The 25145-nt window shown below is 40.7% G+C and overlaps 1 protein-coding gene across 21 annotated transcripts in view; it reads right to left on the bottom strand.

Moving 5' to 3' along the window:
* Nucleotides 1-25145, bottom strand: part of NCOR2 (nuclear receptor corepressor 2) — a 708717-nt gene that overhangs the window by 174869 nt on the left and 508703 nt on the right. For all 21 annotated transcript variants that reach the window (XM_089653704.1, XM_089653697.1, XM_089653690.1 and 18 more), the window contains one exon: nt 8904-8966. In XM_089653704.1, coding sequence (XP_089509830.1) covers nt 8904-8966 — 63 coding nt within the window. The remainder of the gene's footprint in view (nt 1-8903; nt 8967-25145) is intronic.

Here is a 25145-nt window from a genome sequence, read left to right on the forward strand (position 1 = left end):
ATATATAAAGCTGCAAACCTAACCAAAGAAAAGGTAAGTGACAAAATATATAAAGGAATGCGCTAAATACCAAATCACATGAAAATGCAGATAAATACATAAATAAAATAAAAAATATATTTATAAATGTTCGTAATTCATATATATGTCCAAACACCAAAATAAGTGATTAAAAAATCTCTTAAACAAGAAAAAACACCGTGTAGCAAAATCCACCACTGAATGAAATGGGTAAACTCACCAGAGCTATTTGCTGATCAAATTATAAATCAGCAAAAATAGCAATTGCTCTGGAAGCGATGATCTGTTGGAGTATCCAGGAGCAATAGACTGCAATCAGCCAAATCCGCACACATGGAACAGCCTTAACTGCAAGTGGTCATCATGCCTTCATAACTTGAGAAATGCTCAGGGAATCAAAGAAGAGTATCATGGTGCAGTATATTAAAACAAAGATAATTTTTTAAAGCGAAAAGAAAAGGAAAAGAGAACCATAAGTGATGGTACTTTCAATTTAAGCAATGTCATTTTAACAGAATGTGAATTAAAAGTTTTAGATTTAGGATTGAAATATGTACCTAGGTCAAACTTGAAAAAGTTCGATGTTTTTATCGATATTCAAAAATTTGTGAGAAAATTGAATATTAAAAAGTTTTTTGAATTGAATAAAGATAAAAGTGTCAATATTAAACAACCATCACGTATTTATGAACATAGTCTGCTTAGAAACTCTTCTACTTTTAATTCTAACAATGCGGGAAATGAGTTTTTGGAGGTCTTCAAGAAAATGGTTGAAGCTGATGTAAAAAATATTGTTAAAAAGAAAGACTATACCCCAGTTGATATTATACAAGGGATTAAAGATTTAGAAAATAGGAAACATATTATTATTAGAAGTGGAGATAAAGGAGGAAGTATCGTCATTTTAAATAAAAGTGATTATGAAAAAGAAATGGAAAGACTGTTGAATATTAAAGACACCTATAAAATATTGGCATCCAATCCAACTAAAAAATTGAAACATCGTTTAAAACAAATAATTAAGAAAGGTAAGGATTTGGGAGTCCTAAATGATAAAGAGGCTAGATATTTGTATATAAAAGAACCTAGAATTCCGACTATTATCTGCCAAAGTTACATAAAGATAAATTCAATCACCCTGGAAGGCCTATTGTTAGCGTGATTAATTCCATTTTTGCCCGCATTGGAGAATATGTAGATTTTTTTCTACAGACCATAGTGAAAACTAATCGATCTTTTTTAAGAGACAGTGGTGAACTTATTAACACTCTAAAAACAGTAGGTGACATTGGTGACTGTCTTTTAGTTACCATTGATGTAGAATCTTTATACACCAGTATTAACCAGAAGGATGGTATTAAAGCGGTGAAGTGGGCATTAAAATAAAAGTCAAAATTAAAAAAGGTTCAAAGACAATTTAATATAGAGATCTTGGAGTTCGCTATGTTGAATAATTTTGTTTGGTATAAGGATACTTTTTTCCAGCAGTGTAGAGGAGTTGCTATGGGAGCGAAGTATGCTCCCGGTGTGGCTAATTTGGTTTTAGACAAATGGGAAGAAGAATGTATATTTGACAAATGGCCAGAAATGAAATTGTATAGGCGTTATATTGATGATATTGTCATGATTTGGGATGGCTCAGAAATAGATCTTGATAGAGTCACAGAATTTATTAATAACAATAATTATGGATTATGGTTTACAGTTACTAGTGACCCTAAAACAGTTAATTTCTTGGATTTGACATTGTTTAAATCTAATGGATATGTTTTGACTAAGACCTTTTTTAAGGATATAGATAAAAATAGCTACATCCCAAAATCAAGTGGACACCATCCTAGATGGCTGTTTTCTACCCCGAGAAGTCAATTTACGAGGATTAAAAGAAATTTTAGCATACAGAGTGATTTTATGGATCAGACTAATGTATTGATTAATAGATTCATAGAAAAGGGTTTTGATAGGCCTTTTTTGGAATCAGAAAGGGAGTTGATTAATATTAAGGATAGGGACTCTCTCTTATCATACAAAAAAGATAGGAAAAGTTTGGAACATACAGCTTTTATTACTGATTACAATACGCAATATGAAGATATTGAAGGTATTTTTAAAAAATATTGGCCAATTTTGTTGAAAGAATTTTCTTCCTTTGTTGATGGTAAATTTGTAGACCATCCTGTTCGTATACAATAATGATTTATTTCAATTGGAAGATTAAGATTGATTTTCTGGTCTTCCATACAAATTGATATTATTATTTAGGGTGGCCACTTAACAGCATGTGGTCCCCTAGTTGATTATTACAGACCGATACAATATCATTTAATAATTTTTTTATTGGAATATGCATCAGCAGATATTATATGTTTATTGGTTGTTTATATTATTTGACATTATTAATTATACTGGCCCTTTAAATAATAGGGGGTCATATAGTGATTATATATGTTTTATTATTTTTTGAAGTTTTTTTAGATTATTTTATATTGATTGTATTTCATTGTTTTATTTATGTGAATATTTTCTTTTTTTTTTCATATTTTTTATTGGCTATTTAATATGTTATTTGTCTCAATAATGGATATATCTGCAGAGATTGAGCGGTATTGTGTCACCAGAATGCTGCTTATCGATTGGTTGCAGCAATGCAGATTTAGTGTGTATATATGTTGGTATTCGACGTCTGTCATCCATGCCGCCCCTTGAAGACGTCGGATGATGAAACGCGTAGGGCGGGGCTTAGTGGATGGGACGTCAGGACGCTCCTCGAGACTGTCGGCTGTGATCGCGGTGAGCGAGGCTCGTCCTTGCTTTAGCTTTTTGAGACTGATATTGCTGTTATTGCTGGTGTTGGTTGGACACCTTTCTTGTGAGTGCATATTTAAGGCTACAATAAAAATTATCTTTGTTTTAATATACTGCACCATGATACTCTTCTTTGATTCCCCGAGCATTTCCCAAGTTATGAAGGCATGATGACCACTTGCAGTTAAGGCTGTTCCAGTCTATTGCTCCTGGATACTCCAACAGATCATCGCTCCCAGAGCAATTGCTATTTTTGCCGATTTATAATTTGATCAGCAAATAGCTCTGGTGAGTTTACCCATTTCATTCGGTGGTGGATTTTGCTACACAGTGTTTTTTCTTGTTTAAGAGATTTTTTAATCACTTATTTTGGTGTTTGGACTTATATAGGACTTACAGACATTTATAAATATATTTTTTATTTTATTTATGTATTTATCTGCATTTTCATGTGATTTGGTATTTAGCACATTCCTTTATATATTTTTTAATAACTGAAACCCACTTGCTTACTTTATGGCAGGAACATTATTTTCACTGTTAAAAAGCACTCTAAAGGCTTGCATGGATTTCCTGAATGTGAATCCAACAAGATACAAGTGCTATATTTATTTAAAGATCCAATAAATTACTTCCTGTTCCAAACAAGACCAAAGATATATCTTTGTAAAACCCACTTCTTACACATTAAGAAACCTTGATACTGGCACTGCAAGGCTTTGTACTGTTATACTGTATGCAGAAAACACAGTCCAGCCTTGATCTCTAAATGACACTCTTAATGTGGAAAAAGCCATTAGTATTGAATGGATGGTACAAGCCTACAATCATATTGCATTACCTGAACAAAAGTACTCCGCCACAAAGATAAAAGATGCAAACCTTCACTTAGGATAACAATACATGGCCTCTTTTTTTTCATAAGATTCAACACCTCAACAAACATGATTGATAATCGAAGCTTTAAGTGAAAAAAAACAACCGTTTCTGACTGGCTGAAATGTAAGAAATTTCAGAAAACACGGTGCACGCCAAAAGGTACAATGACCAAAGTTAAATCCCAACTTCAGGAATTAGACAAAATCTACCCTTGCAGGAGGGCTTCCTGCACTGTAAGGGTTAAATGCTCATTCGGTCTAGGGGAAGCTGAAAGGGTTGCATTACTTGCCAAACCCTGCTCTGGTTGACTATAGCACTCTCTTCCAACCACTGCCCCCTGGTGCTCCAGACTGGGGCCGTGTTTTAGAGTCATCACATACAATGTTTTCTATGGTACATAGAAAAGGTAGGAGTGTGACCACAGCCAGAAACACCTTGAAAGGAGGCTTCATGGGACTGGTCACAGCTCTGGAGGGACCCTGCTGGATCGGGGAAGGCAAGTATTATTCCTTATTCTTCTACCCCTAGACTGAATGAGAAGTTAACCACTGCAGAGTTGGGGGGCCCCACTCCAAGGGTGGATTTTGTATAATTCCTGGAGTTGGGCTTTACGCGAGTGCCTGCAGTGAACAGGCAGCTTCCTCAGAAACATCCAGATACCTCAGAAACACCAGCACATAGCAAGTTCAGTTCAAGGTTATTTAATGGTCACATACAAAAAGAGAGACATTTCAGAACTTAAAGCAGCCCTTTAAACACTGAAACCAGTGTTGCAGTCATGCAATGTATATATAATGAAATAGGACAAATGGGAGAGAGCCTCTTGAACTTTAACAGGAACCACCCCCAATGCACAGTAAACAATCAACTTGGCATATAGATACAGTGTCTTAAAAAAGTATTCATACCCCTTGAAATTTTCTGCATTTTTTCATGTTGCAACCAAAACCATTAATGTTTTTTTATTGGGATTTTATGTGATAGACCAACACAAAGTGGCACACAATTGTGAGGTGGAAGGAAAGTGATAAATGGTTTTCAATATTTTTTACAAAAATATCTGAAAAGTGTGGCATGCATTTGTATTCAGCCCCCTTTACTCTGATACCCCTAACTAAAATCTAGTGGAACCAATTGACTCAAGAAGCCACCTAATTAGTAAGAGTAAATTTGTTAAGGAACAGTAGTGAACAAACAGCATCATGAAGGCCAAAGAACACACCAGAAAGGTCAGGGATAAAGTTGTGGAAAAGTTTAAAGCAGGGTTAGGTTATAAAAAAAATATCCCAAGCTCTGAACATCTCACAGAGCACTGTTCAATCCATCATCCAAAAATGGAAAGAGTATGGCACAACTGCAAACCTATCAAGACATGGCCGTCTAAACAGACAAGCAGGGAAAGGAAAGCAATAATCAGAGAAGCAGCCAAGAGGCCCATGGTAACTCTGGAGGAGCTGCAGAGATCCACACAGCTCAGGTGAGAAAATCTGTCCACAGGTCAACTATTAGGCATGCACTACACAAATCTGTCCTTTATGGAAGAGTGGCAAGAAGAAAGCCATTGTTGAAAGAAAGTCATAAGAAGTCCCTTTTACAGTTTGCGAGAAGCCATGTGGGGGACACAGCATGTGGAAGAAGGTGCTCTGGTAAGATGAGACCAAAATTCAATTTTTTGGCCTAAAAGCAAAACACTATGTGTGGTGACAAACTAATATTGCACATCAACCTGAACACACCACCCCCACATGAAACATAGTGGTGGTAGCATCATGTTGTGGTGATGCTTTTCTTCAGCAGGGACAGGGAACCTGGTCAGAGTTGATAGGAAGATGGATGGAGCCAATATATAAACCTGTTAAAAGTCTGCAAAAGACTTGAGACCGGGGCCGAGGTTTACCTTCCAGCAGGACAACGACCATAAACATACAGCCAGAGCTACAATGGAATAGTTTAGAACAGGGGTGTCAAACTGGTGGCCCACCAGCTTTGCGAAACTACAAGTCCCATCATGCCTCTGCCTTTGGGAGTCATACTTGTAATTGTCAATCTTGCAATGCCTCATAGGACTTGTAGTTTGGCAACAGCTGGAGGGCCACCAGTTTGACACCCATGGTTTAGAACAAAGCATATTCATGTGTTAGAATGGCCCTGTCAAAGTCCAGACATACCCAAAAAAACTTGCAGCTGTAATTGTAGTGAAAGTTGGTTCTACAAAGTATTGACTCAGGGGGGCTGAATACAAATGCACACCACACTTTTCACATATTTATTTGTAAAAGATTTTGAAAACCATTTATCATGTTCCTTCCACTTCACAATTATATGCCACTTATCACATAATATCCCAATAAAATACATTTACGTTTGTAACATGTCAAAATGTGGACAATTTCAAGGGGTATGAATACTTTTTCAAGGCACTGTAATTGTCAGTGTCCTGACTTCTCAATGCCTGGGGTGGTTACTGTTTAGGTAGGAGGGAAAGCTCATTCCCATTGGTCCTATCTATCTGTAACACTAGAGTCACAGCTTTCCCAATGAAGGAGCGGCTTTAGAGCCCATTCACACTTGTGCGACTTGTCACGTGACTTTGGGATCCAAGGTCGCATGACAAAGTGCACCACATGTTTCCCAATGTGTACCATTCATATCGGTGTGACTTCAAGTCGCAGCAACTTGAAAATAGTTCCTGCACTACTTTGGTCCGCCTTTCATGCAACTTGAGGGCGATAGACTTCAATATAACCCCTCCAAAGTCACGTGAAAGTTGCACCTGAATTATACACATGTGACTTGTGTGTGACTTTGTAGAGCACAAACATTCCTTGGTCAAAGCCAAAGTCGCACTCATCCAAAGTCACATTAAGTCGTAAAGAAAGTCATGCTATTATGTGAATGGAGCCTTAGGCACCAAATATTGTTCTGTGTGACTAATACATAGCTCTGAACTAAACTTGCAATGTTCTTGTGACTCTTTGTTTTGGTGACTGAAATGTCAGTCTAAATGAATTCACAACAGGCTGGACCATTCTCTGAGGAAGGCTATTTGAGACCGACACTACTAATGCATGTGATCATGTACCAACTGCATTGCAGGTATAAGCAGGTAGTGACATTACATGTACATTTCTCATTGGCCAGAATGGATAATCCAACAGTTCTAGTCCTTGGAGCAATAAAGTCAAATACAAACATGAACAATTACCTGTACTTACATGTTTAAAACTGGTCTTAAAGATTGGTTTACACTTGAACAGCCAATTGTATCTAAAACAGTGTCTAAATTTCCGTATTGTATATTAGCAAACTAAATAGCATGCTGGCGTCTTACAATTTCATGAACCTTAGTAATGAGAAATTTCCAACAGATTTGCACTGCCTCAAACTCTCTCCAATGAAAATCAATCAAATAACCGTGGAATCCCACAATGCAAGTCTACCGGTTTACTGACTTATTGAAGATAATGCTTGCCCCATGTGGATGATATCTTGTCTTAACAGCTGTTGAGTAGGAAGAAAAAAACTGCCCCTTCTAGTGGTTAATCTACAAATCTTTATGTAATTCAATAAAAAATATGCAAAAGCAACCTTAAAAAATGCAAGTCACATTAAAAACCTCTGTAATGTAAACACTGCCATAGTAACTCAAAGTAGAGCATTTATCAATTCTGTCATGCAGCAAGTCAAAGCTAAACAGGAGCAGTGAGACAGATTATGAGACAGATTGATTTATAAACTTCACAACAGCTTCATTCATAAATAACTCCCTCTGCTGATCTAAAGTAGCACCACAGCAAAATAAAACCTGCTCTGAGCATTTCATAATTGTGCATCAGTTTGGAAAAATCTGTCTTATCTTCTGTGCTTAATCTTACGCAGGTCTTTGCAAATCTGTTTCAGTTTGCTGCCCATGATTCAACATTTTGAGAAATTTAGGGTGGATATCGTTCAAGATTGCGATAAATTTCTCACGTACCACAGTACCCATCACCCTCTGGTTTTCCTCCACAATGTTAAGGGTTGGTTGCTTCCAAGCTTTGGCCAACATTTGCCTGGCAGCAGAACAACAAAGTCTACCAATTCCCTTTGGTGTTCACAGAGGTCAGAGACAGTCCTGTGTAACGAGGCTTTCCAGGGGTTCTGGATTAAATTATAGTTCAAGAGCAATCTAATCTGATTGTATATATAAATGAAGAACTGACAAACTTTAGGACAGTTCCACTATATACGTGTTAAAGCACCACATTTCCCACAACCCTGGAAGCAAAGAAGGAGAAGCTCCCAGAAACAAATTTAGTAAAGCAGTTAGGAGTAATGTATCACCAGGATAGCACCTTGTAAGAAGGCGAGCAAACATTGAGCAAAAACGTTAGGTGAGCATTCTTGATGACAGTCCAAATTTGATTCCAGTCACCTATATCTAGAGACACTCTTCGGTCTCTTTCCAGGTGGTAAGGGCAGTACATAAGGCAGAAACAAGGCCCACAAGAAGGGGGATTCTTAGGACAGCAGTTTTCAAACAAGGTCATGCTCATTGAGCAACCTGCGCTGATGATAGTACTGATGTAGTGTCTAATCTCTACATATTGAAATGTTTTCATATGGACCAATTTCCAAGATTCTCCAAGATATTGGAGAGATTTGATATCATCTGATGAAAAGTGGTCATAAACATACTTTAAGCCTTGCAGAAGCCACCAGCAGAAAAAGCCTGCAGATTCTTGTCCACAGGGAGAAATTAAGGATGCTGTAGGATCCCTACAAGCGGGAGGTGGGGCGAAATGAAATTACTGCAATGCTTCACAGATTCCCATTTCCTTAAAGAATGTAGAACCTACTATTGGGGGTCATAAACTGCCAATATTCCAGATGCAGGCATTGCAAATATACAGAAAATCCTTTCATCCTAAATGAGAGGCAGCCTCATATGCATATAATTGGGTCACTTAGTTATCCGATTGATGCTTCCCAACATATGTGAACACTGTATATGATAATGCACAGTATTTTCCCTTTAAATGTAAAAAGCTCACCCATGTAACACCAAACATTAGGTAGCATAGAGGGCTTTGTATTTCTGAATCACTCTGTACCTCCTATGGATGCTACAAATAGCATGAAAGTAGGGGGAGGCAGAAGCTGATCATTTGTGACAGCACATAGCAACCCACTCATAACACCACCAGAATCCTACCCACCTTTCTTTGCCGTTTCCATTTCCTCTTCTGTCCAGCGTGAACTTTCATTCATTTCCATCGCAGCTGTGAAACAAAAAAACAATTAAAGCTTAATCAAAAGAAATGAAAAAAAAAAAAACCTAACACATATTGATAAAAACCTTACCAAGCAAATACCAGACAGGTGTACTGTGAAGTTAGCTGGGACAGGCATCTACATTTCCAACCCTGCTAGTGGCTGATTTGGAGCATGACTCAGAGGGCAGCAGTTTCAGGTCAAGTGGTAACAACACAATGAGATCCAGGGGCTTCAGCTGTGAGTTGCTCTTGCCAGTGTACATTTTTCGAGAAATTCAGTTTCTCAGGCTGAAAACATTCGCTACCATTCCACTTCAAATGGCCCATGAAAGAGAGAGCAATGGGCTGCGGGCACTTAAGTATACCGCACTGATTGGACCACGATAAAACATGAACAGTTCATATAAAGGACAAACACAGGACAAGAAAAGGGGAAAGTTGCAGAGACAATTAGAAATAGCTGAGCTCTTCATGCAGAGCGTCTGCTGCTGCAAGCCCCTGACAACTATTAGCCCCGGCCCTTTGGGGAACACGCAGGAACATCCTTTCCAGTTGACTGCCTCGGATTTCAGTTGGCACCTCTCTCGGGCACATCACAAGTAATTTTCTTTCATGAGACTCCCCACAGCCACAAGATGGTAAGGGATAGCACACCAGCAACTTATGTCTGCCATACTGTGTGATAAAGAAAAAGCGCGACACCCACACAACGCACACAGAACAACACTGCAGCAAAGGTAGTAAAGTCTCTGCAACAGATGGCAATCTTATGTATTCATTAATTAGTAAGGAACTAAACTTTCCATTAAAAAATGCAGTAAATGCTTAGTGTATGTTACCAAGAGCAGGCAGACAAGTCAAAATCCATCAGCAGCACAAGTTAAATAATATGCTGTCAGTTTGTCATACTAGAATCCTCCTAGATTGTAAGCTCCAAAGAGCAGGGCCCTCGAACCCCTCGTGTATTGTATTGTTACTGTATTGTCTCATGTACAGTCCCCTCACTCTAATGTACAGCGCTGAGCAAACCCTTTGGCGCTATATAAACACTGTATAATAATAATAATAATAATAAAAACCTGACCTTTGAAAAGTAGAATTTGTGTAAATCGGGTGCAAAAAGAAAGAGAACACAGCAGATCAGTTTTGATACCTTCTAAATCTCCAGCAATCTCCATATGCAAAGCAGCAGGCTGATAAGCATGCTGGTCCCAGCATATGATGTGCACTTTGTTCTTTCCTAGGTTTAAACCACACTCTAAAGCTTCTCATTCAATTAAAAATCGATGGTGGCTTGCTTTCCAGCGTGCAGCTAAGCAGTCGCTGTCAGGCGTTCAGGCGATCCTGCCATATCCTGAATGCCTGTTTTTTTGTTGATCAATTATCAGAGAAATTAATGTATGGCAATTGGCTTATGGTAGTGACATGGCCCATTATCTTGGTGGAGTTTGACAGCTGGAGCCACCTATGAACTTGTCATGCAGTGTTACATTTGTAAAAACAAACAAACAAAACCAGTGCTCAAATCTTCATGCAAACTAGAAGGAATTCAGAATGCCAACCTAGGAGGTGCAGCCCTTCAAAGATGGGTAAATCTGGATACTGATAAACAAAAGCAAACAAGGGCACACTCTCACCCTGCATTACCCTGGTACACCACTGGTGTTTATTGTGTAAACAAATAGATGTATACTCACAAACCAAAGGAAAAATATAAGCTCTGAAGAAGGGGGTTCGTCTCCCAAAACATGTCAGCTTATCCCTAAATTGGGCACAGCATTGTATTGACTGCCATTGCAGACTACATATTCTGCTTTTTATTTTTGCTTTGGTTGTGAGTATACATCTATTTATTTACACAATAAACACGTGGTGTACCAGGGTAATGCACGATGAGAGTGCACCCTTGTTTGCTTTTGTTTATCAGTGTTAAATTTGTGTGGCATGTGAATAGCCGCTCCCAGTGTGTTAGGTGGGTGGTAAAACCACACATCAACCATCTGTTTTCACTGCCCCCTACACACCACCCTTGTGGAAGAGGACTAGCAGTTTAGATAAGCAAATTTAAAGGTAGCCAATACCTAGAACAGAAATGTAATATATTGTAGCACACCAGCCTGTAGAAGTGGTGGCTGCATTAGTTTTCTTTTTTACATGTACAGAAAAATATCTGATGATATTGCCTGAATTCTAGTATCCCTGTAACTTCCTGTGCACTGATCAGATATCTCAATGAGTGAGTTTTGTCACCTTAGGACAGAAAGTGTGTTACTGGCAGGATCGTCAGAAGAAAAGAAAAGCAATAAAAAAAGGGAACGTACGCAGTCACCACATCTCAAGAATAATAAAAGCTATATATTGCAGATGAACAAATCTCCAGCTGCAGCCACTGTATTTTGACAGCAGGACCCGCAGGTTGTGAAAATACTGAAACCGCAGCTGCATCAGACTGGATGCAACCGCTGTTTGGCCAACAGTTTTCTGCCTGGGAGGGGGCCAAGATGGCAACCCACTAAGCAAATTTAGTCCAGTTCATCAAAAATCAGATGGAGGCAATACGTCTAGCCAGCTTTACATTCCTACCTGTACCAACACCTCTGCTGTTATCACCAGAACAAGTGTCCCCGCTGGAAGAATTCCCTTCACCTCCTGTGTTTGGTAGCAACTCTAAATGTAAAAATTTCCTCTAGCTTTCGGTCAGAAGTCACCAGGACAAAAAGAACGTATCTCCCAAATGGTACTGTGGTTTTACCCTTCCCCAGTTCAAAATAAGAATAAAAACGTGGCTGTACTTCCAGTTTATGTGCATCCTACACAATCCTCTGTTAGGGGGGTAGAGTTGGCCCTCCTGTACCAGACTCAGACCAAATCAGGTCAACAAAGTGCATGTGGGCAGAAAGGGGCCTCTTTAGATACTTTGATCATACAGTTGTGTATCATCTAAATATTATCTGTAAATGTACATTGATAAGGAACAACTGTCACAATCAGCATGGCCCGTGGCAAGGCATATGAACGGCCACAAACAAGTGCTGCATTGCTGGGTTCATTACAGTCTACATCCAGATACGGCTCACAGTTGCAGCACACATGCAGTGGAGGCTTTCTCCCCTTTCTACACTGAAAAGGAATGATGATCAGTTACGGCTTCCATAGATATCTTCCTACACGTTGGACTATATTTTAGCGCAATAACTGCTACTTCCAAAGACCACCCGAGCAGTCCCATCATTTCCTTTTATTCAGCTTTGTATACCTGAAGAGCTCATCTGCTTGGTCAGACAAGAATGTAATCGGCACATTTCACAAAGACTAAGAGTGCCCACCAGTGGTCTAATGATAACACTGCATCTGACTACGCCATGGTAATGTTCAGCTCTGTTCTGATAATGACAAAAGAAAAAGGAGAAATAATACTAAGACTAGCTATTTCTAACTGCTAGGATGATTTTTACAACTACTGAACATTTCTACTTTACAAAAGGTGAGCTGAACTGTATATCTTGAAATGCACAAAAATGAACTTCAGAGTTTTGCCTGTAGAAGCAGTTCAGTGGTATCCTATGTGTCCATGCACATTTAGATGATTAGAGGCATATTTCAAATTCAGGAAAAACCCTTCTGGTTTGCATTTTTGAGTTGTTTTTTGGAAGACAAAATGTGAAATACTCCTACACACACCTAAACTGTGGACAGAAATGCTCTATATCATCATTTTTTTTCTGTCAAGGGGCTTGGCGTTTTTTTAAATGCATGCAGCCTAAAACATACACTGTTAGATTAACTCAGCATTACCAGTTAGGTCCCTTTCACACTGATGGTCCAATCGGATCCGCCTGTCAGTTTTTCATCCATAGACCTCTATGGACAGGCGTGTGCCATCGGATAAGTGTCCGCTGACACCCACCAGCATCCAATCCGATCCTGTACACCAAAAATAGGCGGATGAGGATCCGGCAGATCGGATGACAGTCAGGTGGAAACAGATAAGTGGTCTGTTTCCATCCAACCACCCCATAGGAAAAAGTAGTCTGAGCGGACACAGACCTGTCAACCACTTGCTCTGTGGGGATCAGCGGAGAGATCCCCCGCAGAGCAAATTGATCCACTGGTCACTCCGCCCCATGTGAAAGGAGCCTTATATTCAGATGTTTGCATTTTTTTTGTAATGAGTTTTGTATGCATTGTGCTATTAAGTAGATACAAACAAGCCCTATAAAAACAAAAACGGTTTACATTCCAGGAAAGTTGTCAAAATGCAAATAAAGATTTTTCCCAAAATCTACCCCCCTTTATACCATCTCTCCCCACCCACTGTGTTCTGTCAGAGACATTGGTGAAGGGAAGGAAAGGTTAAAGGTGAGGGTATGCACAAGAGAGGAATTCTAGACAGACATACAAGACACAAAGTAAAGCAGTTCTGTAATCACTACTTCATTGAATGCAATTGGTTTGTAAAGGGTTAGTTCACCTTTACCAAACAACTGCCTATGCATACAAGGGGCGCCTGTAGATATATACAAACTGTGCAACTCTGTCTTAACCCCTTGCCTATTGGGCACTTTTACCCCCTTCCTGCCCAGGCCAAGTTTCAGCTTTCAGTGCTGTTACACTTTGAATGACAATTGCACAGTCATGCAACAGTGTACCCATATGAAATTTTTTCTTTTTTTCACACAAATAGAGCTTTCATTTGGTGGTATTTACTCACCGCTGGGTGTTTTATTTTTTGCGCTATAAAAAAGAAAAAAAAAAGAAAAAAATTTTGAAAAAAACGTTTCTTTATTTCTATTATAACATTCTGCAAACAGGTAATTTTTCTCCTTCACTGATGTGCGTGATGAGGCTGTACTGATGGGCACTGATGAGGTGGCACGGATAGGCAGCACTGATGAGGTGGCACTGGTGGGCAATGATGAGAAGGCACTGATATGCAGCAATGATGGTCACTGATAGGCGACATTGGCGGGTGGCGCTGACTGGAGGCACTGACAGTACTGACTGATGACACTGCTGGGCGCAACTGCTGGGAGGCACTGCTGGGCACTGACCATCAGGGCACTGATGATCAGTGCCAGTCTGCTCTGTGACAGCTGCCGATTATCGGCTGTACTTTCCTCACGCTGTGATAGCGTGAGGAAAGTGCTGCCGATAACTAGCAACTGTATTTACTCCATGATCTGCTGTGTCATTGGACACAGCTGATCACATGGTAAAAGGCCGCTGCGATTAGCCTTTTACCTCATAACGTAGGACAACCGCACTGTAGCCGTCATTCGACTATAGAGCGGTTAGTAAGTGGTTAAGCTGGGTACACACTGGATGAAAATTGGCTGAAGACAGTGAGATCATCAGGAACAGGCCGTCCTTCAGACCATGTGTACAGCTCTCTGTCTAACAGAAGCTGGTTTCACAACTGGCTTCTGTTGAAAGGGCATTCTGGAAACCCAGCATTGGATCAGTGCTTGCAGCCAACCACTGATGGGAAGGGGGTTTGGGTGTTTGCTGTCCCTCTGTCAGAATACAATAGCTCAGTATTGGAGATCACCACACTAATGTTGCTTGTGTTAGTACAGCGATCTGTATGTTTTTTTCATTCAATCTGCTAGGTTGAACACAAAAAACGTATAGTGTGTACCCCGAATTAAGTGGAATCCTGCCCTTACTATAGGTGTAGGCCTTTTACATATATCGCCTGAAGCTGGACTGGAATACTCCCAGGACGGAGAGGCCTAGCCACTATTGCTCACTTCCAACATCACAGAAGTGAGCTCTCAGACACGGAGCTTGGTGCTACTGCATCACGGGAGAGAAATAGGATGTAAGGGGGTCTGAATCAAAGAAAAAGCACTCTCCTGTGATGGTGGAGGTGAGCAGTAATGACTAGACTTCACTTAGCAACGTCCTGGTAGTATTCCAGTAAGGCTTCAGGAGATATACAAATAGCTTACATCTATATAAAGGGCATTATTCAACTGTAGATAGAGCTGAAGTTTGTTTTAAATCTACAAACATCCCTTCCCCTGCATATGCAGTTTGTTTTTTGTAAAGGTGAACTAACTCTTTAAATACAAGCAGTCTTGAAAATGATCTGGTATCAGCCTCTTCCAGTCCCTGTATAGCAGGGTTGTAGTGTGAGAGGAAGCAGCACAAAGAGCCAATCAGTTCATGTGTTGATAAGAAGCATGCTGATAGTACGAGAAAGCAAAGTAACAGAGAGATGATCTCATCACTGGAATGGAGAGCTCCTACTATGTACTTCTGCACAGTACGAACTCTCCATAGGACTAACGTCTTATGCACACTGGGCCTTTAGCTCTGATGCAGGAGACTGCAGTGTTTAGGTATGGATGGAAGGCACAGGCACAGCATCCTGGTCACATACTACCCTGAACGTTAGTACCGCTCAGTGGACAGTCCAGCCACAGCAGCTGTCAGCCTCTCCTACAGTTTTACAGGCTGCCAGCAGCAGGTCAAGACAATGCACTTGTGCTTTCCACCCGCATCTAAAGGCTGAAATCTCACTCATCAGAACTAAACACCTGGTATGCATGAGGTCCAAGTCAAGAGTGTACTGTGCTTACACATGGTCCCAGCTCAGTAGCATTTGAAGTGTCTTAGTCATTTTGTGGGTAATATCTCATTGGATGGGCAGGTCTCAGGGTGGGAACAGTACATTAGAAATGTACTTGCACACTTTAAAGCAGTAGTAAACTTGTTAAAAAAGGAAAGAAAATATCAACCCCTCGTGTGTCTCATTGTATTGTTATTGTACTGTCTCATGTATTGTCTCCCATTGTAATGTACAGCGCTGAGCAAACTATTGGCGCTATATAAATACTGTATAATAATAATAATAATATTAATAATGTGCTAGTATGCATTGTATACTAGCACATTATGTGAAACTGACCTTAAAACGAAGCCTTCCAGCGGCGCATAGTCACTTAACATTTTATAGTTGAGGAGTATTGGGTTAAAGTGGTTGTAAAGTGTTAAGGTTTGTTTTTGCCTTAATGCATTCTATGAACTAAGGTAAAAAACCTTCGCTGCCTGTGATCCAGCCCACCCCATGTTTACTTACCTGAGCCCCATTATGATCTAGCACTGTGCATGAGAGCGCCTCTCCTGGTTCTGTCCCTCCTCACTGGGCAGATCGATAGCAGCAAGGGCCAATGGCCCCCTCCACTGTCAATCAAACTCTGTGACGAGGGAGCAGGGGCTGGGGCCGTGCCCTGCTCTCTGTTTCTGAGGATGCTGGCAACAGGACTTGGGAGCGAAGCCGCATAAGTGCCCCCATAGGAAAGAGGAGGAAAGCAAGCAGGGGACCCGAGGAGAGGATCAGGGCTGCTCTGTGCAAAACCATTAATTAAAAAAAAAAAAACCAAGAAAAAAACAAAGCTTTACAACCACTTTAAGTGGAACTACACAGCGTCTGACCACTTCAAACCAAAAACGCTATTTAATTCATTTTTAATATTCAAAGCAAACTGCCCCATCCATCCATGTCTCCATACTTTATTCTGCTGAGAAATCGCTTTAAAAACACCCCCTTTTCATTTCTGGCCATGACCATCTTGAGTAAGGGCAGATGATCCATGTAGAATTTACTTCCTAGAATCCATCAGCCATTAGCTCAGGCATGCAGGCAGGAGAGTGTGCTTAGCTTACAAAACCATTCTTCCCCTCCTGAAGACTCCTGGGAGATATGGCATAATTTGCCTAGGCCTGGAAATCAGTAAGTAGCTGAATAAATCTAAGAAAAAATTTAAAACAAGTAAATATGATATACTTTCCTATCTATTAATGAATGCTAGCAACATAAAGATTAAAAATAGTCAATGTTGACTGAGAGAGTGAAGTTCTGCTTTAAAGTAGGGTTTGCAAGCAGAATGGTGACTTGCCAGGGGCAAGTGAATTGTTGATCTATGGAAGGCTCTGAGGAACCAAATTAGAATTGAATTACAGACAGAGATTAAGATCAAGCCTTTAAAGTAGAACTCTAGTGAGAAAATTTACAGGATTACTGTAACCAGCAAAGGTGGCACCATCTCTCCCAAGCAGTGATGATGCCTAAGGGATAGTCCCATGCATGCAGAGGCATATTAGTTGTAGGCTCATTCTTGTCATAGAAGAAATTGAGATCTTGTGGGAATGCAAGAAAAGTCACAATGCATTCAGTGCTTCTCAGTGGTATTTCAAACATGCAGAGAATGAAAGGCTGGGGAGCAAGTGCAGTACAGAGATCCCCAACATCAGGCTCAATCTACAGACAATTACAATGGTTTTAGAATGAAAACACAAAATATATTCAAGTAATAAGATCTAAATATTTATTCTATTTAAACATGCATCTTATGTTATTGTTTTGATTTAAGTTCTATATATTTATAAAATTAAAAGAATAAAATAATGCATTGTGTTTTTAATCCCTAACACCACAACACATTTTTTTGTTTGCTTATTTTACATCCCCCCCCCTTAATTGCAGGAATAAAGTGGCACATACAGACCACCTTGTAGAATTGTGGGTGTGGTCAAATTGTGTTAACAGTGGGAGGGGCTTAAAGAAGCATGGTTAAATAAAACCTGACACCACTTACTGCATACACGGCACCCAAATGCCACAGCCCTTGTACCCACAAAATATACTTTCATTACTGTAAATTAAACAGTTCCATTATATGCTATTCTATACACATCCTACCTTCAGAAGTATATAATGTACTCAAAAAGTACAGAAGTCAGGAGTATTTCATTTAAAGCCCTGCTTACAGAGTGCAGTGGATAGGAGTATGAATTGTACAGCCTCGAGTCTATAGTTTAGGTACAGAGTGAAGGGGCCAGGGGTGCGTAATGCAGAAAATACCGGGCTCATAAACACGTAATACTGGCAGTGCAGGGCTCAGGCGTGCATAACGCAGAGGATGTGAACAGGAATGTGCAACACAGGAAATGCAGGGCACAGGAGTGTGCAATACAGGGAATGCAGGGCACAGGAGTGTGCAACACAGAGAATGCAGGGCACAGGAGTGTGCAACACAGAGAATGCAGGGCACAGGAGTGTGCAACACAGGAAATGAAGGGCACAGGAGTGTGCAACACAGGGAATGCAGGGCACAGGAGTGTGCAACACAGGGAATGCAGGGCACAGGAGTGTGCAACACAGAGAATGCAGGGCACAGGAGTGTGCAACACAGGAAATGAAGGGCACAGGAGTGTGCAACACAGGGAATGCAGGGCACAGGAGTGTGCAATACAGGGAATGCAGGGCACAGGAGTGTGCAACACAGGGAATGCAGGGCACAGGAGTGTGCAACACAGGGAATGCAGGGCACAGGAGTGTGCAACACAGGGAATGCAGGGCACAGGAGTGTGCAACACAGGGAATGCAGGGCACAGGAGTGTGCAACACAGAGAATGCAGGGCACAGGAGTGTGCAACACAGAGAATGCAGGGCACAGGAGTGTGCAACACAGGAAATGCAGGGCACAGGAGTGTGCAACACAGGGAATGCAGGGCACAGGAGTGTGCAACACAGGGAATGCAGGGCACAGGAGTGTGCAACACAGGGAATGCAGGGCACAGGAGTGTGCAACACAGGGAATGCAGGGCACAGGAGTGTGCAACACAGAGAATGCAGGGCACAGGAGTGTGCAGCACAGGGAATGCAGGACACAGGAGTGTAGAACACAGGGAATGCAGGACATAGGAGTGTGCAGGACATGGAATGCAGGACACAGGAGTGTGCAACACAGGGAATGCAGGACACAGAGGAGCACAATGCAAAGAATGCAGGGCACAGGTGTGCATAACGCAGAGAATGCAGGGCACAGATGTGTAGGGGACAAAAGAGTTCACAGAGTACAGAGGTTAGGAGGGTGTAACGCACAGAATGCAGGGGCTATGGGCGAGTAACACACAGGCCACTGTACAGAACACACCCCAAAATGCCCCTCCCTCCTCTCAAAGCACAGATCTCCAACAGCTCTAAATCGTGACTCCCAGTCCACTCCCCCCCCCCTTTTCTGGTCTAATGCCCACTAAAGCCCCCTTTCTAGCCTAAGCCCCAGTTTAGAATCCCATTCTATACTAACCCTAGTACAGACATCCCCCCTTCTCCCCCAGGACAGGCCCCTCTACTCAGTGCAGCCTCCACTTTCAGCCTAACCCCCAGTACAGACCCCCTCACCCAGTACAGACATCCTCCCTCAGTACACCCCCCCCCCCCACACACACACACACACACACCACTAACCCTTTAGTACAGACTGCCATCACCCCCGCCACCCCCTTTCCACAGTACAGACATTTCCCGGCACAGACACCCTTTCAGAACAGTTTTCGCCCTAACTTACTTGGCATTTCGGAGTGAAGGGAGGTCCTTCCCTCAGCTGTGTCAGGTGATTTGTGACGAGGAAGAACCTCCCTTGGCCCTGAACCGTAGCTGGCAGACTGGGAAAAGCAGCACTGTAGTGTCAATACTTTAGGCATTGCAGTATCATGTGAAAAAGAAAAAGAAGTTAGATGCAACACCCCGTGTGTCAGCACACCTCTTAGCACGCCACTGCTCCAAGACTTGATAAGGTGGAGCCAGCAGTATGAAAATTCAGGTTCTATTACATTGCTCAGTGCTAGTCATCTAAAGATGGGTATACTCATTACAGACCGATTGTACAGTGTACCAACTATGTACCAGTGTTTGAATATAAATTATATGAATTGTATGGGCCTCCCCAAATAACACATACAGTCAGGTCCATAAATATTGGGGCATCGACACAATTCTAACAATGGATTAGAAATGAAATGAACAAGATGTGCTTTAACTGCAGACTGTCAGCTTTAATTTGAGGGTATTTACATCCAAATCAGGTGAACGGTGTAGGAATTACAACAGTTTGCATATGTGCCTCCCACTTGTTAAGGGACCAAAAGTAATGGGACAATTGGCTTCTCAGCTGTTCCATGGCCAGTTCTGTGTTATTCCCTCATTATCCTAATTACAGTGAGCAGATAAAAGGTCCAGAGTTCATTTCAAGTGTGCTATTTGCATTTGGAATCTGTTGCTGTCAACTCTCAAGATGAGATCCAAAGAGCTGTCACTATCAGTGAAGCAAGCCATCACTAGGCTGAAAAAAACAAAACAAACCCATCAGAGAGATAGCAAAAACATTAGGCGTGGCCACAACAACTGCTTGGAACATTCTTAAAAAGAAGGAACGCACCAGTGAGCTCAGCAACACCAAAAGACCCGGAAGACCACGGAAAACAACTGTGGTGGATGACCGAAGAATTCTTTCCCTGGTGAAGAAAACACCCTTCACAACAGTTGGCCAGATCAAGAACACTCTCCAGGAGGTAGGTGTATGTGTGTCAAAGTCAACAATCAAGAGAAGACTTCACCAGAGTGAATACAGAGGGTTCACCACAAGATGTAAACCATTGGTGAGCCTCAAAAACAGGAAGGCCAGATTAGAGTTTGCCAAACGACATCTAAAAAAGCCTTCACAGTTCTGGAACAACATCCTATGGACAGATGAGACCAAGATCAACTTGTACCAGAGTGATGGGAAGAAAAGAGTATGGAGAAGGAAAGGAACTGCTCATGATCCTAAGCATACCACCTCATCAGTGAAGCATGGTGGTGGTAGTGTCATGGCGTGGGCAAGTATGGCTGCCAATGGAACTGCTTCTCTTGTATTTATTGATGATGTGACTGCTGACAAAAGCAGCAAAATGAATTCTGAAGTGTTTCAGGCAATATTATCTGCTCATATTCAGCCAAAAGCTTCAGAACTCATTGGACGCCGCTTCACAGTGCAGATGGACAATGACCCAAAGCAGACTGCAAAAGCAACCAAAGAGTTTTTTAAGGGAAAGAAGTGGAATGTTATGCAATGGCCAAGTCAATCACCTGACCTGAATCCGATTGAGCATGCATTTCACTTGCTGAAGACAAAACTGAAGGGAAAATGCCCCAAGAACAAGCAGGAACTGAAGACAGTTGCAGTAGAGGCCTGGCAGAGTATCACCAGGGATGAAACCCAGCGTCTGGTGATGTCTATGCGTTCCGGACTTCAGGCTGTAATTGACTGCAAAGGATTTGCAACCAAGTATTAAAAAGTGAAAGTTTGATTTATGAGTATTATTCTGTCCCATTACTTTTGGTCTCTTAACAAGTGGGAGGCACATATGCAAACTGTTGTAATTCCTACACCGTTCACCTGATTTGGATGTAAATACCCTCAAATTAAAGCTGACAGTCTGCAGTTAAAGCACATCTTGTTTGTTTCATTTCAAATCCATTGTGGCGGTGTATAGAGCCAAAAATGTTAGAATTGTGTCGATGTCCCAATATTTATGGACCTGACTGTATATTTACACAGTTGTAATTCTAAAAGACTGAACAGAGTTTGTACAATCATACCTTAACCTAATATAATATATTGGAATTCACCAATCCTAATATTCGGCTCCCTTATTTTTGTAACGTTTTAGCATATACACAGAAACACCCCTGTAGATCCAATCAGAAAACCAGTGAGTGTCCTTGTAACTTCCTGTGTACTGAACTAAAATTTCAAACAATGGTATCTGGCTTCCCAGCTATATCCTTGTACTGCACATCACCTAATCTTATGTAATGGAGATAAGGAGATAGGGAGGTGTTTTTAGTCCAAATTAGGAGAGAAGCCTAAAGTGGCAATGCTGCTCGCCAATAGATACCGTGCAGTGAGTGAGCACTGTCAGCTCAAGTGTTACTCAAAAGATCACCAAATAGAAAACTAAAGAAAATGTAAAACCAACATTTCATATTCCTGTGTCTGCTGTACCATGTACAGTACTTGTATGAAAAAGTATCCTGTTCTCTTTGTATTGCTTCTTTTGTGTGAAATCCCTGCCAGTCCCTCTGCTTTTCCATTAAAAACTGACCACACTAAACAGGAGAGCACAACGTGGTCAGTTCTCTAGCTATACTGAGAACTCAGCTTGCTCTCCTCCAATGATCAGACTCATCCTGACATGCCCCTCCCCTGCACAGCCTTTCACCAGGAAGCTCAGTGCCCGTTCACATACAGTTGTGTTCCAAATAATAGCAGTGTTGAAAAAAGTGAATAAAGCTCAAATTCCTTCTAATAGCTTTTATTTCCATACACACAAATGCATTGGGAACACTACACATTCTATTCCAAATCAAAACATGAAGAAAAATATATCCAATTTGTGTTGTTTCTCTAAAAAAAATGGAAGAAAAGTGAATATTAGACTGTTAAAAAAAAATAGCAGTGTTTGTATTCTTCTTTACAAACTCAAACATTCACTATGTAAATTGAAAAATGTTTGAAGATTTTGCTTTCCTTTGAATCACGTAATTATTATTTAGTTGTATAAGCACTGTTTCTGAGAACTGCTGTACATCTGTGTTGCATGGAGTCAACCAACTTCTGGCACCTGTGAACAGGTATTCCAGCCCAGGATGATTAGACTACATTCCACAGTTCTTCTCTATTTCTTGGTTTTGCCTCAGAAACTGCATTTTTGATGTCACCCCACAAGTTTTCTATTGGATTAAGATCCGGGGATTGGGCTGGCCACTCCATAACATCAATCGTGTTGGTCTGGAACCAAGATGTTGCACGTTTACTGGTGTGTTTGGGGTCGTTGTCTTGTTGGAACACCCATTTCAAGGGCATTTCCTCTTCAGCATAAGGCAGCATGACCTCTTCAAGTATTCTGATGTATTCAAACTGATCCATGATCCCTGGTATGCGATAAATAGGCCCAACACCGTAGTATGAGAAACATCCCCATATCATGATGCTTGCACAACCATGCTTCACGGTCTTCACAGTGTACTGTGGCTTGAATTCAGTATTTGGGGGTCGTCTGACAAACTGTCTCCGGCCACTAGACCCAAAAAGAACAATCTTACTTTCATCAGTCCACAAAATGTTGCGCCATTTCTCTTTAAGCCAGTCAATGTGCTCTTTGGCAAATTGTAACCTCTTCAGCACGTCTTTTTTTCAACAGTGGGACTTTGCGGGGGCTTCTTGCAGATAGCTTGGCTTCACATAGGCGTCTTCTAATTGTAACAGTACTCACAGGTAACTTTAGATCTTCTTTGATCTTCCTGGAGCTGATTGTTGGCTGAGTCCTTGCCATTTTGGCAAATCTTCTACCAATTCGAATGGTAGTTTTTTGCTTTCTTCCATGTCTTTCAGGTTTTGGTTGCCATTTTAAAGCATTTGCGATCATTTTAGCTGAGCAGCCTATCATTTTCTGCACTTCTTTATATGTTTTCCCCTCTCCAATCAACTTTTTAATCAAGGTACGCTGTTCTTCTGAACAATGTCTGGAACGACCCATTTTCCTCAGAATTTCAGAGAGAAATGCACTGTAACCAGCATGTACAACATTTGCTGCCTTCCTTCCTTAAAAAAGGGCAATAATTGCCACCTGTTTTTCAAAGAATGAATGACCTCACTAATAGAACTCCACACTACTATTATTTTGAACATGCCCCTTTCAATTAGTGATTCAATTACACAGAATCAGCAGCATGCATGTCATGACTGTTGGGTCTGTTGGATTTCTATTACTCTACTACACCTGCTAGTAAATTATTTGCCATGTAGAACTATCATTTCTACCAAAAACAGTGATTGATAAGGTTAGTGATGTCTGACTGCTATTATTTTGAACACAACTGTATATGTGTATTGGCCATATCCGCATGACATGTGAAAAAAATATTGCTTCCTATGGTGCCTCTTCGCATATGTCCGGTGCACCGGTGGTGTAGATTCTGTGTGGTTTTAAAAAGAGTCATGAGCAGTGTGGTCCGGTTCAGGTGTGGATTACAGGCTACTGACATCTATGGGAACTGTTTGTAAACAGTCTTATGTGTGAAAAGGATAAGATCCTGAACTAATCCTGACGTAAACCTGATGTATCAACTACTGTAACAACTACTGTATCAATTAGCTGTGAAACCGGAGCTTCAATCCGCACCGCACATGTGTGAATCAGCTCAGTGTGCTGCCGCTTCTCCTCCCCTAGCTCATTACGCAGCTGAGACCAGAGGGTATGTGATCACTTATAGAAAATGGAAAAGAAGATATTTATAATTTTTTTAATATGTATACACAAAGGTTTCGCCTTTCATTTTGATTTTAAACTGAATGAGTTGTTTTACAAGATGAGGGTTCTATATTCACTTAGAAAAAAGACCTAAAAGGGAAACTATAGCAGCAACCACATCCAGGGGCTAGTTAGATGCAATATTTTAAATGTTTGATTTTGGAATTATATATGCTTTAAGTGTGGCCTGCTTAACAGTACAAACGTCCTTATGGAGAAAAGGAACACAGGGATAACTTTGTCATTGTGCTGCTAATATTATTTTCTTTTTTTTTGACAGACCAAAGAGGAAGACACATTAACAGAGGCAGTACTTCTTGGTAACCAATTTCTTTTCCTGAAGCCATACACAAGTCAGTACCATTTTACAGTTTTGGAGCGGGAAGCGTAATTGGACATTTGCAGCTACAACAGTAATGTAATACATTATACAATGTTCTTATTCCATTTCCTTTAGATTTAACTTCCAACTAAGTAATACAAGTGCCTGCATGATTTTTTACAAATTGAAAGTGTTAAGGGTTGACCTCTTATTACGGTATATGGTTTTGGTAAATCTAAAGAAAAATTGTACAAGAAAGTTGTATAATGTATGGCCAGCTTAAGCCAGGACATTATTTTATTTGCTTGCTGTTCTGCTTAAAACATCACATTTTAGATTATGGTCCCATTTCTACAATTCTTCATCAAACTCACTGGTTGTAATACATTTCTAATTTTAAATAAAGAAAGATTGTGCCCTATAACCATTAACTCTATTGCTTTTATTTGAAAACAACTTCACAGTTCGGCAACTACGTGCCATGAATAAAACAGCAAAGGCTGGCATTAAAAGTTGTGCTTTATAAACATGAATGCTACAGACGTCACCTCATATTATTAAAGAAAAGCAGCTTTTTTTTTATTTTTTTATTTTTCGAAAGGTGAGATAGCCACATGTAACAAATAGGAATCATTGGTTAAAATGTAACGGTCTGTTCACAATGTGAATGTCTCCACTTCTGCAGCACGCACATGCAGCGCACAGGAACAAAGGTCACA

This window comes from Staurois parvus, unplaced genomic scaffold (assembly GCF_062004578.1).
Source record: "Staurois parvus isolate SC_StPar_1 unplaced genomic scaffold, SC_StPar_1.0 ptg000719l, whole genome shotgun sequence".
Lineage (NCBI taxonomy): Eukaryota > Metazoa > Chordata > Amphibia > Anura > Ranidae > Staurois > Staurois parvus.